General features: G+C 45.4%; 1 protein-coding gene across 1 annotated transcript; it reads left to right on the top strand.

Moving 5' to 3' along the window:
- The first annotated feature begins 930 nt into the window (after positions 1 to 930).
- Positions 931 to 17,339, top strand: LOC115392502 (DENN domain-containing protein 5B-like). The gene is made up of 21 exons (XM_030097155.1): positions 931 to 1,147; positions 4,848 to 4,957; positions 5,639 to 6,350; positions 7,319 to 7,506; positions 8,836 to 9,375; positions 9,580 to 9,811; positions 10,747 to 10,897; positions 11,017 to 11,107; positions 11,195 to 11,314; positions 11,399 to 11,551; positions 11,735 to 11,813; positions 11,900 to 11,975; positions 12,226 to 12,354; positions 12,453 to 12,574; positions 12,854 to 12,999; positions 13,088 to 13,206; positions 13,949 to 14,133; positions 14,305 to 14,387; positions 14,657 to 14,783; positions 14,942 to 15,116; positions 15,919 to 17,339. Exons 1-21 carry the CDS (start codon positions 1,039 to 1,041, stop codon positions 16,100 to 16,102), a joined length of 3,831 nt encoding a protein of 1,276 aa, XP_029953015.1. The 5' UTR covers positions 931 to 1,038; the 3' UTR covers positions 16,103 to 17,339.
- Positions 17,340 to 18,975: the final 1,636 nt, after the last annotated feature.

The following is an 18,975-nucleotide window of genomic DNA, read 5'->3' as shown; positions in this document are numbered from 1 at the left end:
TGCTAAAAACAACCTAAATGTGTGTAAACAATTATCTGCAGCAATTTTGCGTTTTCCTAAAGAACATGTCAAAGGGTAAAACTCAACACTCATTACATTTTCATACTTGCTTTGCTCTAGTGTGTGTGTGTGTGTGTGTTTGTGTGTGTGTGTGTGTGTGTGTGTGTGTGTGTGTGTGTGTCCCCGTGTGTGTGTGTGAGATGTATATGGGCTCAAATTCCCTTCTCAACTATAATTGTTTGTGTTGTGTATTCAGTGGTGAAACAAACTGCATTGTTTTGTGAAGTCATTCCCATATCAGTGGCTTATTGAAATAGAAGTAAATAGTATAAATATGAACGAATGTGTGTGTTTTTTAACTATTATCTAACTATTGTTAGATTTGTTGTGGTCAGAATATACAGAATGTATATCTTATAATTAGTGGCTCCATCTAACAATAGTTTTCATAGCCTTTGGGAAATGTTGTTTCATTGCCTTCTTCCTTCCCCACCCCCAACAATGACAGGACATTTCCGCCCGTCTCTTGAATATTTCATGAAGCTGAGTTTAATTAATCAAAAAATATATTAATTTTAAATTTTTCATAAATATATACCTTAGTGTGTGATGTGCTTCTCAAATCAACTTGACAGAATATAATAATAATTTTCCGTGTCTCCTGATAATTAATGGATCATTAAATCCAGATTGTTTTGGGTGCAGCTGATGCCTTTTCAGAAAAAGAAGCTGTCGTAACAGTGACGATGATGATGCGTTCAGGGTCTTTGTCTCCTTCCCAGGCCTCCCTCCCACACTGTCTCCCGGTTCCCACCCAGCCCTCTTCCTCCTCCTCTCCTCCCCCCCTCTGGGCAGAGATGACCACCGCGGCCGGATCCTCCTGACTCCATCATCAGTCACAGCGCGGATCAGGGGCGCGCGGGACGCGGCGCACGGCACGGCAAAGCTCCGGAATTCGAACCCGCATCCTGCTGCTATGAGCACCGCCGACATCGGGCTGAAGTGAACCGAGCCGAGACACCAACCGACGCGTCGAAGATGAGCGGAACTGCGGCGGCCGCGGGATCGGCTTCGTGCCGTTTCGCCCACTATTTTGTTGTGTGCGGAGTGGACGCGGACACGGGCCTGGAGCCGGACGACGGAGCAGGTAGACGGACGGTCAACAAACACACGCACGAGACATACGCGCGACCGAGGGTCGAAAAAAAAAAGAAAGAAAAGAAAAACAACCGTGGGTATTTAGCAGGTCATGTAGGCCTGTTTGTGTTGACTGTCAGCGATTCAAATGTCTTTTTTTTCCCTTCTCTTCACTGGCAGCGCTGTTGACAACATTGTGCGTAACCTTTACGGAATGTCCGTTATCTGCCTCAGAAATAGCGACAACATTGGTATTTAAACAACATATGTGCACAGATCAAAGTGGACGCCGCTAATACAGTTCTATACATGGCACAAACAAGCAAAAACCACACAGTCCGAAATTATGTTCATTTTCCAATAAGATACAGGCATCTTATTCGGGTTTTATTGACATTAATAATGCATTGTCCCGCAGTATTGTCCTTTTATGTGACCTCTGCCTGAGGGAAACATTTCACACATCTGTTTATTGTGTTCTGGATTTATTGTTCTCAGCATTCTGAGGTAATCAACAATATTTCTTTGTGGCTTTCTGCAAGTCATTCTCTGCTACACCTGGAGGGAAAACATCATAGAGAGAGAGCGAGAGACACAGAGAGACAGAAAGAAAACAACAGCTTCATATTCTCCTCATTAAAACTGGAACACAGCTGGAACATCCAGGCTTGAGGATGAGGGCTAACACAGGGCAGTGTGTGTTTGTGTGTGTGTGAGCTCCCAGATTACATTGTTCTGTCAGTCAGAGAGCAGCCATTAATCCATGTGATGGCTTCTCTTTTTTATTTTTCCTTTTTTTTTTTTCTATTTTGTGCTCCAGAAGGCATCTGATCTGTTCTCCTTTAAAACCAAAGGTGGCGAAGGGAATCGGATACTGTGGTGTGGGTGGATGTGGGGGTTGCCACGGTGATGACAGCTGCAGTGATGCTGCTGGGAGTCAGGTGCTCACGATGGTTTATTTGTTGTAGGTTAGCGTTATTAGAAACAGAGATTTCGTGCGGCGTTGCTTTCTTCCCTACGGGGCTGTTGACAGAGTTGGAGCCCTGTGTGGCCGGGGCACGTGCTTTGGCACATGTTTGCTGTTGCCTTTGTGCAGAAACAGAGCTGCACAGGTGTGCAGAATATTGATAATCTTGAACGTCACTTCCAGGTTTGAGTCGTGGAGCTGATGTGCGTCCCTCGCAGCTCCTCATAGCGATAGAACAGTGACTAAAAACAGCCCTGTTCCTTTTGTATTTTGTTGCAGCACAGGGTTCAGTGAGGAAATTTAAATATAGGAAGAGCTCTGCGGGATGCTGAAGGCTCTGATAGGGATTGTGCACCAGTGGGTAATATCTGCCGTCCCGCGGAGAGTGACAACAGCTCTGGCTCGTATATCTGAGCCCCGGCAATCTGCTTATGTAACAGCAGGTCATCCCAGACCTGCTGCAGCGGGGGGCTCTGCTCCTTTCAAGGGATTTCTTTCCTCTTTGTGTGTGCGTGCGTGCGTGTGCACGTGTGTGTGTGTTTTAACACGTTTCCCATAAGTTAGAGTGAGTCACTGAGTGCAGGAGCCTTATACGTGATGGAATGAGATGGTACAGTACAGTTTTTTTTCTGTGCAACTGTGTAATTAGTGAATGCCCACAGAGAGACAATCTGCTCTTGTTGGTTCCTCAATAGACGCCACTGTGTTTTTCTGCAGCCTAATCAAATTTCACATGACGTTGCCTGCTGGAACGCCGAGCGGCCGAGGCACCCGATGGCGCTCTCAGGGGGATGGCATCAGTGAAGGCTGAGAACCGGCTGACCGGGGACAGAGCTGCTTTATGCTTTCTAGCTGTCAACAAAGAGTTCATGTAGACAAATCACGCCTGTCCTATTTATAGTTTTACATGCATGATGGATCCTGGGGTAAAAATGGTTTTCAGAAATGCAACTCTTATGTTTTGAGCTCAACACCACATCTGAAAAAGGTATCTGCTCAGGTAGTGCAGTGATGAAAGGACCGGGGGGGTCATTTACTCTGCAAATACGACAGATGTCTGCCTTCATGGGAGCGCCGTCACTGCTGATGAAGGGTGTCTGCTTTAAGGGCAGACGACCACTCGGGGCAATAAATCTGCGAGATGAATGTGGAAACTGTGAGATGAATATGAAACAGAGAAACGGCTAAAAGCATTCATGATGCATTGAAGATTAAACTGAAACATATTGAAATAGGTTTCATTTTGATTATTTTTTTCCCCTAGTAAACAACTTATTTGGGTTTTTGAGGCAAAGCATTGTCTATCTTTCCTTGCATTTTCTGGACTAAATATTAACAGAATGAATATGAAAATTCTGATATTAATGCTTCCACTGATGGTGCAACAGACTTTGATGATGAAACAAGATTGAGGTGTGTTGGAGCACAGACACGTCAGTGTGAAATCCTGCAGACATGCAGCATGTTCCCTCCCAGCACCAGGACTCCGCGCTGTTTCTGTGGACGATCCATCCATCTTCCTTACCACTTCATCCCATTCAGGGTCTCTGGGGGCTGGAGCGAGTCGAAGCTGACCATGAGTGAGGGTAGGGTTACACACTGGGCAGGTTGCCAGTGAAGCTGAAGCACATACTTTAGAATTTTTAGAGAGTGTGTGTGTGTTAATGTGGTAAGATAAAGAAACTCACTAATTACAATCTGCTCCAAACTGGCTGTTAAGCTTTCACTGACAGTAAAAACAAACCTCCCTCCTCCGCCCTCTGCTCCGCCACGCAGTGAGAGGCACATGCTGTTTTTACATGGATTTCGTGCCTGAGGTGGGAAGTCGTATCAGGAAGGGGACTTTTAATTGGGTCAGCTGGTGAAGCCCAGGCTGACGTAACCGCTGACAACACTCGGGCCTCGTCTCCATGTGTTTCTATGAGGCTAAAGACAGACGCGGGTGTCATGGCAACCTCTTGTGTCTTTCTGCCTCTTGAGCAGCGGCACCAATCTGAACGGTTCTTTCAGTTCTTTTCATCGCCGTGATCCTCTAATGCCCATCTCCCACTTACCAGTCTGACTCTGCTTCCGGCGCCTCGGTCCTGTGCGTCATCTCGTAGGCAGGTGAGGCGGATGTTCCCGAGCGCTGACCGAGTGCGTCAGAGCTGGCAGCTGAAAAGGCACTGCTGGCTCGCCTGTCTGAGGTTTCATTTTTATTGTTTTTTTTTGCATTCGAGAGTGTTGGTGAAGGACAATTCAGTGCCGTTTTCACAGAAATCTAAATTAAAAATCTACATCACGCAAGGCCATAAAGTCCCCATAAAGTCGATTTTTAGTGAGAAAGCCTTCTTCGTTGCCCTCAGTTCGCTCATCTTCACTTTACAGTCCTTTTCTCCTGCTTGCATATCAGCGCTCTGACTGCAGAAATCCAGCCGTGAATGTACCACATGCACTGCAAAGTCAGAGCTTTAAACAGCTTCCTGCTGCAGCGTGTCAGTGAAGAGGGGTGTTGTGGCGCATTTTCACTCTATCTTTATGGTAATGGGATGAGTTACATAACCCGTGGAAGGGTTTTTCCCCTCTCTGGTGCAGGATTGTCCAATGCACTTGACAACTTACTCTGTCTCATACAAAGTTGTGTCGATACGAGAAGCGGTGTTGGGATGCGGCGCCCTGTCCTTTCTGTTTCATCCCGAGTCAAGGTGAAAACTCTGCACTCCTGCACACACCTGCTAACTCAGTTTATCTGTGTGACCTTCAGGGGAGAGCTTCGAGCAGAGCCCTCTGCGACGCTCCTTCAAGTCAAAGGTTTTGGTGCACTACCCTGAAAACACAGACAGGAATCCCTTCAACAAAGATGCTGTCAACATGGTGAGATGTGTTATGATGCTTTATTGAACTCTCAGCTTCCCTGTGAGCTACATTCTGTCACAAATAGACACAATGTCTCTGTTAGTAAGTTAGATATTTGTTGCTCTTTCAGCTAAATAAAGTATAAATTATAAAATGAATGCAACTGCAACAGGAGCCACTCTCCTTTTTTTTGTACTGAAAACTTTTTGCCTAAATATTCACAGCATGGTCATTGTTCATGAGTGGAAAAGCAGGTCAGCATCGCCCTCAGAGAGTTGTCGGCGGTCAGGTGGAATTGAACTAATGTTACATCAGCGTCCAGCCTTGTTATCTCCCGGTGAAACATGCTGTAAGCAGCATCCCAGAGATCACCATGGTATTGGATGTTTTTGGTCCCAGTTTCTCATACATCTATTGGAGAGTACACCTATGTGTTTTATGTTTTAGTGTTAGTTCTTTCTTTTTGGTTTTTGAAACCCGTTATTTCAGAAAAATGTGTTATTGGATTTTCCATTTGTTTATAATCCCTCATATTATTGCTAAAATTTGAAGCAACATGTTAAAATTAATTAATTTTGAACTGCTAAAAACCTTTTACTTCACAGCAGAAGCCAAAGTTATAATTTGAAAAAAATATTTGACCATGTTATTCTAAACTCTTTTGTGTTTTTGTCTTTTTCCCTCCGGCTCTTCCTCCAGCTCTGCATGCCCAAAGGTCTGTCGTTCCGCACCCAGGCGGACAGACGCGACCCTCGCTTTCACTCCTTCACCATTTCCTTCGACGATGGCACGCGCTCCTACGGCTTCGTTCACACCTTCTACGAGGAGGTGACCAGCCCCCAGATCATCACCGCCATGCAGACGCTCCTCCAGATGTACCACGTGGAGCACCACTCCTCCTCGTCGGCCTCCTCCCCCTCCCCCTCCGCCTCCTCCTCCTCCGCCTCCTCGCCCTCCACCTCCAGCATGGACTCGCTGGCGAGCAGCCTGGATGAGTCGGACGCCGAGTCTCTGGCCGGAGTGTCCGGTTGCGTGGGCTCCTTCGATCCGGCCCGCGACACCCTCTACGTGTCCAAAGCCCTCTGCCTCATCACGCCGCTCCCTTTTCTGCAAGCCTCGCGGCAATTCCTGGCGCAGCTGCACCAGGCGGTGACGTCCCAGACCGCCCCGCCGCTCCCTCTGGAGAGCTACATCCACAACATCCTGTACGAGGTGCCCCTGCCTCCGCCCGGAAGGTCACTGAGGTTCCACGGGGTGCAGGGGCCCATCATGTGCCAGCGGCCCGGCCCCGGGGAGCTGCCGCTGGGGGAGTATTCCCTCGGGGAGGCTTTCTCCCTGCTGGGGGTGGACAATATGGTGAAGCTACTCACCTGTGCACTTCTGGAAACTCAAGTCCTGCTATATTCTCAAGGTCAGCTTCTGGTTTTTTTCTTCATTTTTTGCAATAAATGTTCATTTTAGATCATCCTCCATACAAAATAGTCCAAAAAAGTATTGTTTGTTCTTATTGCTTTTCCGAGATTTTATATTTTTATGTCACTGTTGTAATAGTTTGTTGTTGTTGTACTTTTTCCTGTTTTATGAACCTTAATCAAAATAGTAAACAGTAAGAACTTGGAAATGTAGATATAGAACGCTGAAGTGAGTCATACTTATTGCCAGATAAGTTTTAATCGACAGCGCATGAAATAGAGAATTGAATGGAAACAAAGAAGCATACTTTTCCCCTTGGAAATATCCCTTCTCTGCATTTTACCCAGTCCATTCATTGTTATCTTGAACTGCACAGACTCGGAGCAGCGGGCTGCCGCAGTACGGCACCTGGGGATTGTGTGAGTCAGACGCCTTGCTCAATGGCAGTTTGGACCAGCGAACCGCAGATCCTAGTTTGCTTTTCCAACCTGGAGGCCACCACTGCTCACAATACTTGTGACTTTTAAGATTAAAAAAAAAAAAAAAAAATGCTAGCATTAAAACCTAAAAGGCAAAATGGATAAATGGAATCAGCAGAAACTGATTCTAGCCGACTGTGGAACCTGGACGGTTACATTCACACCCAAAGGAAATTTTGAATCAACAGTTCACCGTGAACACATTTACCTCCAAGTCATCAGGAGAAGGCCTCCTAGTCCAGATTCTAAACACAGCTAATGTACGAACCACTGCAACCATGACTAATGCCACTTTTCTAAGTCAAACCGTGCTCCAAAGAGCTTTTCTATGAATACTGCAAGTCATACAATACTGCATACGGCAAAGCTCCTGTGAACAATCATTAAAATGAATTAACAATAGCTGATTTTGTATATACCGTGGAGAGTGACTTAAAGCTATATTGTAGCCATGAACTGATCTGTGTCTTTCTCCCTTTGTGTTCAGACTACCAGCGTTTGATGACGGTGGCGGAGGGCATCACCACCCTGCTGTTCCCGTTCCAGTGGCAGCACATCTACCTGCCCATCGTCTCCACGCCGCTGCACCACCTCCTGGACGCCCCGGTGCCTTTCCTGATGGGTATCCAGCGCCGAGACGGGGCTCAGAGGTCCTCCCTTCACCTCCCGCAGGAGGTACGACTCCGAAGCCGACGCACGTGCGCTTCGGGAGTTTTCTGTGTGACGCGCCAGTCAGACGTGCTCATTTCAGACATTCCGACTGACACTCATGCAAAATATTTGCTGATTCGCTCTGCGCTGTGCGCTTTGCCCTCTGCCTCCAGCCAGTTAATCTAGGACAATGCTTCTCCTCCGAGCTGCCCCCCCCTTCCCCCCTTTTCAAATCCAATTCTGCATCCGCGATCGTGTTACGCTGCATGAATATCTCACTGAAGCCTCTTTCATGTCACTGTGCCCCAGAAAAGAAGCAGCACTACGACTGCTCCAGGGAGACACACACACACACACACACACACACACACACACACACACACACACACACACACACACACACACACACACACACACACACACACACACACACACACACACAGCGCTTTGATGGGTCCAGAATAATGGGGCTTCCTGAATAATTAATGAGAGTTATAGATCTGAAATTATTTCTTGAGTTCTGCAATTTAGAGCAAGTGGAAAATATCATTGCCTTGCATTGAGGCTTGTTTGGAAGTTATAAGAGATCCTCCTTATTATGGCCATGCAGTTAAAACCCACAGCGTGTGTGGTTTTATGTCCACTGATCTAGAGAAGAATTAGGAAATGGAGCGTGAGTTAACAGTGGTGAATCAGATTTCTCTTCTCTCTCGACTCTTCGTGTATTTTTGTGTTCACTGCATTGGCTCCTTTCCTTACGTCCTTGTGTTACTTTATTTTTTTCTTCTCTGGATCAAAGAGGTGATGAAAGGCATTAAAAAGTGCAGACATGCGTAGGGAAGATGTTCTGCCACTGTCTTCTCTCCAGTACATTTCCCAGCTTCCCCAGAGGCGATAAACTGACCGCCGAAGGTCACTGCTGAAGGTGGGGTAGCTGCTGACTGCTCCGCTCCGCGGCTGCTTACTGAGGCACTTTTTTTTCAAAATCACTTCCTGTCTCCTCTCCGAGTTGTGTAATTCGTTGCTCAGCAGCTTTTCAGGTTCACTTTTTGCTCAGTTTTTTTTTTTGTTCAGTGCCTGTTGTCTCCTGTTGCAGTGATAACAGTAATCATCAGATAATACCGCGTTTCTGTCCTGCGAGCGTTTATCAGGGTGAAATCCCAAGAATCTGCAAATGAAATGTAAATCTTGATCTTGGAAGTTAATTGGATGCTGAAGCTCAGCCACTTTATCTGTTTGAGACAAATAGGAGCCTGCACATTGTGACTGGGCAAACCTATTACCGTTATCTGATGGAGAAACCGGTTGGTTTGTGTTTGGTGTTTCATCCCTTGTGTTCGTCTCGATCTCCAGGCCAATCTCTGCTTCGTGGACATCGATAACCACTGTGTCGAAGCGCCCGAGGACCTTCCCAGATTTCCTGATCAGGCCGAGCTCATCCAGGAACTGAGCGAGGTGCTGTTGCACTTCGGGGTCCCGCCGCAGGGAGGAGTGGTCACAAAGCCCACCACCACTACCACCACCAGCAGCAGCAGCACCGCCCCCTCCTCCTCGCCATCCGAGCGCCTCAGCAGCCTGGTGCTGGAGGACCTGATGGAGGACAGGAGGAACGGGAACCTCGGCGGCGAGGAGCTGGCGGTGCTGGAGAGGCTGCAGGCTCTGGCGAGGAGGTGCGGAGGAGGGAAGCTGTCGGATGACGGGAAGACGCTGGGACATGTGTTCGAGGAGGAGGAGGAGGAGCTGAAGGCTGCGAAGCTGAACATCAACCTGAGGGAGGTGTTCGCCGTGCGCTTCGCTGCCATGTTCGGCAGGTATGAGGAGTTCGTCATCCACAGCGCTCTGGATCTGGACTCTTGGCTGAGCAACCGAGAGGGAACGCTCAGTTTCGACAAGGTAATTCAGATGCAGATCACTGAAAAATATAACAGACTAAGCATTTATTTTTTCAAATACAGCCTCTGAAACCATCATCAGCTGAGGACTGCTGTCCTTAAATTAAAACCAATGCGTTTCGTCGCATATTTCCACAAATCTTGATGCATTTCGCTAATTTTGAATCACGTCCTTGAGGATAACTCATCACTTTCAATCTTCCAGGGCTCGTTTCTCTCATCTCAGCCGGCGGCACACCTGCACTTCTTGTCCCGCTTCCTGGAGACGTCCATGTTCTCGTCTTTCGTGGACGGAAAAGTTATTTCTCGCTGGGCCGACAGGGAGCCGCTGCAGCAGCTGTTTGACAGTCGCCTGGAGCGCGAGCGTCTGTACGACACCGGCGACGAGGATTCCCGCAGCTGCCCGTACAGGAAATGCGCCGCACTGTTTGAGTCAGGTACGCTGAGAGATTAGGCAAAATGGGACGACGTGATGCAGTCAACGATGCTTTTCTGCAGCATGACGCTGAAGATTAAATTTGACAGTCCTAGTTAAACGTTTTCTAGAAGCAGCTGCACACATATATACAGCTCACATTATCAGCTTCCATCAGTTAAAATCAGGACGTGTTAATGTCAAACTAAGAGCAACAGAAGATTTTTTATTTTTTTTATTTTTTGCTGCTGAAGTTGGGTGTTAAACAAAGAGTTGTTGGATTGAGCTGAATGATGTGATTGAACTGGATGCCAGATTTTGCTGAGGGAATCTCCAAATCTGCCGCCATCTGCCTGTGTGTGTGGGTTTATAGGTTGATTACGTTGCTCAGCCTCTTTCGCTGCCGCCCTCTGCTCCCTCCTCTGTAATGAACACGGAGGATTTTGCTTTAACCCTGCTTAAAAGTCCTGCACTATGACACGAAACCTGGAGAGCTGAGAGCGATGAAAACATTTCTGAAACTGGAAATCAAAAGCAAATTAACAGATAATAAATCACAGTAAACGATAGTCAGAGAATTCAATGATTTTGCAATAAGGGATGAGAGGAGAATGGTGGGTAGAATTAGAGGATTAAAGAGGGGTGAACTCAAGAGTTGGTGGGGGGTGAGGGTTATGTAAGCAAAGGACATTGCTGAGAAAACTGCTGCAAGCCTGTTTTGACCTTGTGACAACAACGTTGTGCAAAATGCAGTCTGCACATCACAGCCTGTTGTCTCATTTAGAGCATCGACTGCTTTTTTTCTGTTCTATATTGGAATTTGATGAGTCTTTTTGCAGCTAAACTTTGTCACACACACCAACTTGGAGAGCATAAATTTGATAACAGACGTCCATCCTGGAAAAGTTTTTGTTTCATGATTCATTTCAGAAGTCTTTTTTTTTTTCTTCTTGACAGCTCATCCCATTGAGCGCAGACTGCTGAAGGCCGACCACACGGCCATACACCCCCACCTGCTGGACATGAGGATCGGTCAAGGCCGCCACCATCCGGGCTACTTCCCCAAGCTGCAGGCCGACGTGCTGGCGCAGGCACAAAACACCAACAAGTGAGATCTCTTCACACCTACATACATTTTTCATAGTAATGTGGTGAACTGAAATAATAATAATAAAAAAATAATACAGCATTTAAATGGTAAATTCATGAGCTGGTCTGTGTGCACAGGTGGTCCGGTCGTGTCACGGCGTCACGCAGATCTGAACCCAAGCGATCGTCACTCAACGATCACTCAGGAGTGGACAATGATCACAGACAGGTGTGTTTATTTGCTCAAAGATGCCACACACAGTAGATAACTCAGGCGTTGGGATACTGATTGAACTGATTGTTTTTTATTCAACAGAAACACACATTTCTGAGAAGGACCCTCCGCCAGTCGAAACTGCTCGACTCATCACCTCAGGCCGTCTCTCAGACTCACCGGGAGTTTGTGGATGGGCTTCTGAGCGAGTGTCGTCTGAAGGTGAGGAGCTCTCGCTCATTCGCAGATTTATTTTAAAATCGCTCCCCGATGTTCGCGCCGTTTAACTTCCTCCTGTCGCCTCAGACCAAACGGATGTTGATGGAGAGGATGGGAAAGGAGAGCGTGGAGCTGGGTCAGGGCGAAGCCAACATCACCGGCCTGCAGGAAAACACACTCATCCATGGCCTGTGTGATCTGCTTGAGAGGACCTGGGGCCACGGTCTGCAGATAAAACAGGTCAGACATCTGATCCAACTCTTGCCTCAGTGGCTCACATGATCTGCCAGCAGTCTCTCGGTGACCCACATAAAAAAAATAAAAAATAAAATCATCTGGAAATGGTTTATATCATGTGCATGAACACAAACAGACGACTGAACGAGACGGTCAGATATTGACAAATGTGTTTCTGCTCAACAGGGAAAGTCTGCTCTTTGGTCACATCTGCTTCACTACCAGGCCGCCCGGGGGAAGACGGAGGCACCAGCCGAGTCTCCAGGTTCGAGCGCGACCCGGCTGTTTTGTTTCCGTTGTGTGACTCATTGAATTCTCTGATCATCTGTGTGCAATTATTGACCTTTTCAGGATCAAACTGTTCAGACCAGAGAGCACTTGATGAAGGCACTTTGCTCCTGAGAGGATCGTTGGTGCAGGACATGAGGTAACGAGGAAGGATGTGCAGTGATTTTTAAAAGATTTTTGTGCATCTGGGTGTCGATTAATCAGATCCAACATTTTAATTGGTCACGCCATTTAGAGCATGTGGTTTGCACTGTTGCTACTCAAATTTGAATATATTCGTTGGATGGTTTCATGCATGGATTAGTAGCTGGCTAACATGGCAGAGGATTGATATTTGGATGGATGGATATGAGCATGTTTTGGAGCATTTCTGTCCATCATCCTTGCAGGTTCATCCAGTCCATGAGCGAGGGTCTGTCTGACGTGGGGCAAGCCCGAGCCTGGATCCACTTGGCTCTGGAGAAGAAAATGCTTTCCCAACACCTCAAAGAGCTGCTCACAAACCAGGAGCTGCTCAGGTCAGGGCCCACTGATCTTTACGCTGCTTACAAGCAGGCTTCGGTGTGTTTGCAGTGTGTCTTGACAGAGTTTTTGTCCTCTTCCGGTCCCCTGACAGGCAGCTGTACAAACCTCATGCATTCCTGCTCTGCGAGGAAGAAAGGGAGCAGTTTTTGTTCCACCTGCTCTCCCTCAACACCGTGGACTACCTCTGTTTTACACGAGTCTTCACCTCCATCAGTGAGTCCAGTAAACTTAAACAACAAAAGGCAGAGTTTACTGTCAGTTTTGTTGCTTTCAAGGACACCGATGGAAAGCAGTAAAAGCTTCCTTTGGCTGAGATTTACTACTGCCAGCACCACCCAGCTGGCCTTATTAACAAAGACCCTGTAGGCCACAAACAACAGACAGTAAACTTGCTCCTGTGGTGACAAGTTCTGCACAATATTCTCAGAAAAGTTTTACCATTTGTAGATTGCAAGAATCTTTTTTTTCATTTGGCCTCCTGTGTCTTCCCAGGTATTCCATATCGCGTTGTTATAATACCCATGAAGAAGCTGAGCATCGCTATGGCAACGGTTAATCCCTGGGTGTGTGTGTCAGGAGAGCTGGGTGATTCAGGAGTTCGACAAATCCCAAAGAATACTCAAGAAATCTATTTCCAGGTTTGCTTTTGCATCTTCTTCTGCATTGCCGTGTGCTGACAGCACAGGCAGACCTGCCCTCGAGTGACCGGCGCTTTCATGCTTTTAGTGCAAGAACCTGGGCAGACTGAGCACTCTGCAGCTGGGACAGGAGAACTCAGGCCTGCTGGCCAAGTGTCTGATCGACTGTGTGATGGTGTACAACGAGATCACCGGACACACCTACAAGTAAGATTCAGCCTCTGACCTTTTAAATCACGCACACTTTAAACCGGGAGGGGGGGTCAAACTCATTTCACGTCACAAAACCAAGTTATCTGTTTTGGAGCACTTCACGGCCTTCACGCATGATCAGATTGTGGCTTTGATGCTGATGGTAATTCACAAGCGATAAACTGGCGAGCTTTCTCTGCTGCATCACTGACCTCTCGGCTCAGGTCTCAGTGTCACGCTAATGTTTGCTGTCATGAAAACACAACAGTCGCTGGTGCATAAAGAAGCAAAAACACTTCATTTAAATTGAATATTCTAGTCAAAGTGAGTTGACCATGCTATCTGGAATGAAATGATGGGTTAGTTTCTAAACTTTTACGTTATAGAAATTAAAAAAAATAGTTTATCCTGATATTTAGGTTTCGTTCACAGATTTATTCGTCAAAAACATCCTAAGTTTGATCATTGTCTTTCAATGCGTTTCTTCTTACTTTTTGTCCTCAGCGGTCCTTAATCCACTGCTGTTATCTGCATGTTCGGTGCAGATAACAAATCGTGAATCTGTTACAGTAGAAAACAGGAAGTTTGAAAGGCGAAAACAAGCTGAACAATTGTGATGCTTGTGTTTTGTGAAGAAAAATAAACAGTGTGCATTCACAGCAGCAAACCCGCCGATAAGAACAGAATGCTCTCATCTGTCTCATGTCCATAAAGCCTGTTTTCATGTTTGATAAAAACATCGTGTCCTCCTCCTCAGGTTCCCGTGCGGCCGTTGGCTGGGGAAAGGCGTGGGCGACGGCAGCTTGGAGAGAGTCCTGATTGGTCAGCTGGTGTCACCTGGTGCGGAGGAGGATGCTGGAAGGTGGACAGGGACGCCTCCGGAGCTGGCCTCTCCTTCCCAGAGCGTACGGACAGTGCTGGGATCGCTTGGCGGCCGGAGCAGTGCGTACTGACAAAGAATACATTCTTTAGCACAATAGCTGACCTACTTTTTGAGAAAAGCTCATTTTAAGCACGGACTCTGCCCCCGTATCACCTTTCCATTCAGCCCCTGTCCTCTTCCACTCGTACTCAAGTTTCCATTTGTAACCACTGTTCATTTGATCTTTTCAGGAATGCTTTCTGTTGAAGTGCACGAGGACATGAGGGAGGCGGCGAATAACCTGGTTAAACATTTTCACAAACCTGAACAAGAGGTAGGTCACCGAAGCAGTGAGCGTAAACACTGATTCACAGATTTAACTGGTTGCTTCTGCAGCACAGGCCTCATATAATCAGCACAACCTTTCCCCTCTAAACACTACAGCTGAACTTAGACATTCATCACATTACAATTCATTTCATTAACATATTCAGCACATGGTCTTGAAGATGCTGCTCTGCAGTCTGTTTGCACAGATGAGATGTTTTGGGTAAGCTGAGCCTCTTGTTTGTCATTAATTCTATTTGTTTTCTTCCTTCTCAGAGGGGAAACCTGACAGTGTTGTTATGTGGTGAAGGGGGGCTGGTGCTTTCCTTGGAGAAGTTTCTCCTCCACGGGTTTAAATCCAACCGCCTTTTCCAGAGGAACGTGTTTGTTTGGGACTTTGTAGGTGAGCGTGGATAATTAATGAAGTGATACTTGTTTCATGTCTCCATCTAGTGGTGTTGAGTGTGAATTTTACTTCTATAGTTGGCTGCATCAGAGCGTGATGGTTCACACTAGTGTTTTCCCATTTTAATATTATTCTTATAAATAACTCTCCCATAGAGAAAGCAGTGGTTTCCATGGAGACCGCTGATCAGATGGGCGACCTGCATGGATCCACACTGACAAAAAGTCCACCCTGTGACTCACTGTGCCACTACGTCAACGCCATCAATGCCTCGCCCAGAAACATCGGGAAAGAGGGGAAGTTCCAGCTGTTTGTCTGCTTGGGAATCAGGTGACCGGACATAACATTTAATAAGCACAGGCAAACACTTTGACAAGTAAAAAAAGTTAAGTGATTTAGAGATTAAAAAAAACCTTTACTTACTCTGATTAAGAACTTATTGCATTTTATATAGCGCTTTATTAAATCTATGATTTGTGCAGACTGCACAGGTCAGCGTTCAGTCAACCGACTGCATGAAGAATAGATTAGACTTCAACATTCATTGAACGGATACCCAACAAATCTGATGTGTATTTATGGTATTTATTGCACACAAGTCACTGAAATATCTTTCACTTCAGGTAAACATCATTAAAACTTTTTACACAAACTGGAGAAAACATCTATGATCATTGGATGCTGCCATGTGTTGTCAGAAAAACTGACATATCAGTGTGTTTTTGTTTCTTTTGGAAGAAATTAATTAGAAATGTCTTTTTTGTGCGGTCTCTATGAAATGCAATCACATTTTAGTGACCATGCGGCCCTGCATTTGCAACTTGCAAAACTGCCCAAACGTTTTTTTTGCACAGAATTAAAACGGGTTGTCTACATTCATTATTGACACATTTGGTGTCATACTTTGTCACAGTAAAGCTTAAATCAAATGTGCACAGTCCCACTTGCTCAGCATCATTACAAGTTGTCTATTTATTCTCTTTTTTTAATATTTATTTACCTTATATTCATGTCAAAGTAAGCAAACTGTGTTGAAGTAACTCAAATTATCATCCCGTCTTCATTTTGTTTCTGGAGAATGTTTCTCACCAAATGATGGGGTTTGGCTGACTTGATGGTTTTCTCTTGGCAGGGACCGCTTCCTCTACCAGTGGCTCCCCCTGTTGGCAGACTGTCCTCTGACAGCTCGGACGTATGAGGACGGTGCTCTGCTGCGGGACCGCGCCGCCGTACACTCCCTGTCCCGCATCCTGCACACCTTAAACGACTTCAGCATCACCCTGGAAGCAGCACTGATTAAAGGGGTCGACCTCTGACCCTGAATCCCTTTCTGTAGCCTGAAGCACTCGATGCCGATGAGTGCAAACTATCATCTTTCCATCTGTGAAGAAAAAGGAGGTACATCCAGACTCTTGCAAAGAAACTTTATCATGAAAACAGCCACTGGAGGAGACGACGTCACTGGAAACTCAAGCACCAAACATATTGCCTTGTTCACTGATGTAAATGTCTGATCTACTGTATTTGCTTCAGGAAATAGTCCTATGCTTGTTTACACTGTGAAATTCTGTTTTCCCATAGAGGATCAGAGTCATTGATACACTCACATCCACAGTAGACATCCACCCTGCTCATGTCATTTACTGTACCTGACCCTGGGACAACTATACCTGTCTCTAACGCTGTATTGCTTGCACTTGAATTTTAAACAAAGCACTTGCATGGCCAGAATCTGTTTGTTTTGTCTTTGGGTGTTGTGACGTAAGATATCAAGACTCAGGCTTTATTTATCTTGTACTAGTTTTTCTTTACCTAATGCATTCAGTATCTTAATAGATATACTATGAAACTGTTACCAGTGTATAATGTTAAAGAATATTACATTATTATTATGCCCTTGTTTGACTGCGTAATGTCTGGCCTGATTCTTTTTGTTTATTTCAGTGTGGGGGGTCACATGCTACAGAGTTGTGCTCATGAAACCCACAGTTGGTGAAGCACTGGAACCAAACTGGTGTCCTAGTTGTGTCAGTTCAAATAGCATTTGCCATTTTGTCAGAAAGCTTTTTAGTTTTTTTTTTTCTTTCTCTCGCATTGTAAATAATTTCCCTTCAGATCTTTGATAGTATTATCCCATCCATGCATCCATCCCATTTGACCTGTTCCAATTTGTTATGATGGTGTAATGGATATGTGGCATATTTTTCTGTATAAAGGCATCTTGTTTGTGTCTGTGTAAAACAATAGATTCCACTATGGGCACCCTTTCTGATGTGAATAACAGTCATGCTGTTGTTTCTAAGCTGTTCTATTGTCTTTGTAAAATCCAGACAATGGATAGAGCACAGGTTTGAAAAAAAAAGTATTATGTTGATGTTGCATTTAATTTAACAGTTGAACTATGAAAATACTGTCTCTTGCACTATCCCGCAAGCACTATGTAACCCACGATGACCAAGCCTCTATTATTGTTTAAATACAAATTAGGGAAAGCAATAATGAACTGTTATTTATGAAGTGTGCTGTCAAAGATTAAAGATAATATTGACATAACTGGCATGTTTTCTGTGCTTTTTTTCTTTTTTTTTTTGCTACCAAAATGTGTTAATACAACAGACTATAGCAATATTATCAACAGCTGAAAGGCTCACCACACACTCATTATGGAGGACTGATGGAAGTTACACAGTGCAAACAGGTGACATGTAAATATTCTCATTAAGCTCTGGAGGAAAGATTATCATTCTAAGGAAATTATGTACATGATATAGACTCACCAGTCGTGACTTATAAAACCTAACATGATCCATTATGACAGACCTGTAATGAATTCTGAATTTACTGAGATATTTAATTTTACTTGACACTGTCACAGAAGTATTAAATTATTATTAAAGTCACAGATTGCATTACATTTCATTGCTGTTCAACCACACCACCCATCCTTAGTAATGAAATAAATTCCCTTTAGACTGCACCTGCAAAAATAGATTGATGGCCACTTTGTAACACAGCTATTAGATAATTTCACAACAGACTGTATTGGTATGAGCAAATGAGATTGTGTCTGCAAAGATAAAGAAAAAATTACTTCTGTAAATCATGTGAACATGATTTTCTCCCTTTATGGGACCATTCAGACCCAGGTTCAGAGGTAGGAGCTTTCTGCTGTACTGTTGGGGTTATGGGATGGTAAAAAAAAAAAAAAACGATTAGGACAGACATCAACAAACCAAGAAGTTAATTGACAGTAAAGCAATCTACTCACTGCAGAATTGATGCAGGCGTCATCAAAGTCCCAGTTCTAGAATCAGTGATACTGCAGGAAAGGACAGAGAGAGTGAATTAAGGGGCGAGAGCACAGACTGTCACAGAAACAATTACAGGGTCCTTGATCAGCATCCTGGCCCCCAGTAGCTCCCAAGGAGCCCAACGCTCTTATGTGTAATTAAAGTTATCTGTGAGTTAAATGAACTGGGTTAAATGCAGAGAAAAAAAAATTAATTGGAAAAAGGGATACATGAAAAAAAAACAACTAATTCTCATCTAAAAAAAAATGTTGGTCCAAGTGACCAGATCTAGCATCAAGCATAAACCTCATCAAAAAGCAAGTTCTGAGCCTGGTCTGACTCTGTTGGCTTCCCTAATTGAAAGTGGGAGCTGGTTCAACAAGAGACAACCAGAAAGCTCAAAGCTCTGCAGCCCATCTTATTCACACAAACTGAGAACCTCCAGATAGCAAAGCTGTGAAAAATAAGTGTTTCGATTAGAAATTATGGGGCAAACACCTCTTCAGGATGCGATGGAGAAATCTATCTACCAAAAGAAGATTATTCTAATTCAAGTCTCGATTTCACCGCAAACCAATGAGGAGTGACCAAAGTGGGAGGGACGTGATCTCTAATACCAGTTCCTAGCAGTTTCCTCCACCTTTAATTTCCAACTAATCTGGCCTGATGTCACGCAATTCAAACCAACAAAGCATCTCTGCGCTAGACGCCGAGCCTCCTGAGAGCCGCAGGCCTCCAGACGGGCCATCTGGCGTGCTGTAGTAAAACCGCAGGCCCCGCCCCCTTGCTTACATTCTCCAATGTGCCATAGCAACCGGGGCCGAGCCCCCTGTTCCCGCGCAATGTTCCCATCCTTATAAGGCCAGTCGGCCGCGGACGCACGCCTACGTCAGACGTCG

Source organism: Salarias fasciatus, chromosome 7, assembly GCF_902148845.1.
Source record: "Salarias fasciatus chromosome 7, fSalaFa1.1, whole genome shotgun sequence".
NCBI lineage: Eukaryota > Metazoa > Chordata > Actinopteri > Blenniiformes > Blenniidae > Salarias > Salarias fasciatus.
Note: the sequence above shows the minus strand (reverse complement) of the source record. Positions and strands in the feature narration are given on the sequence as shown.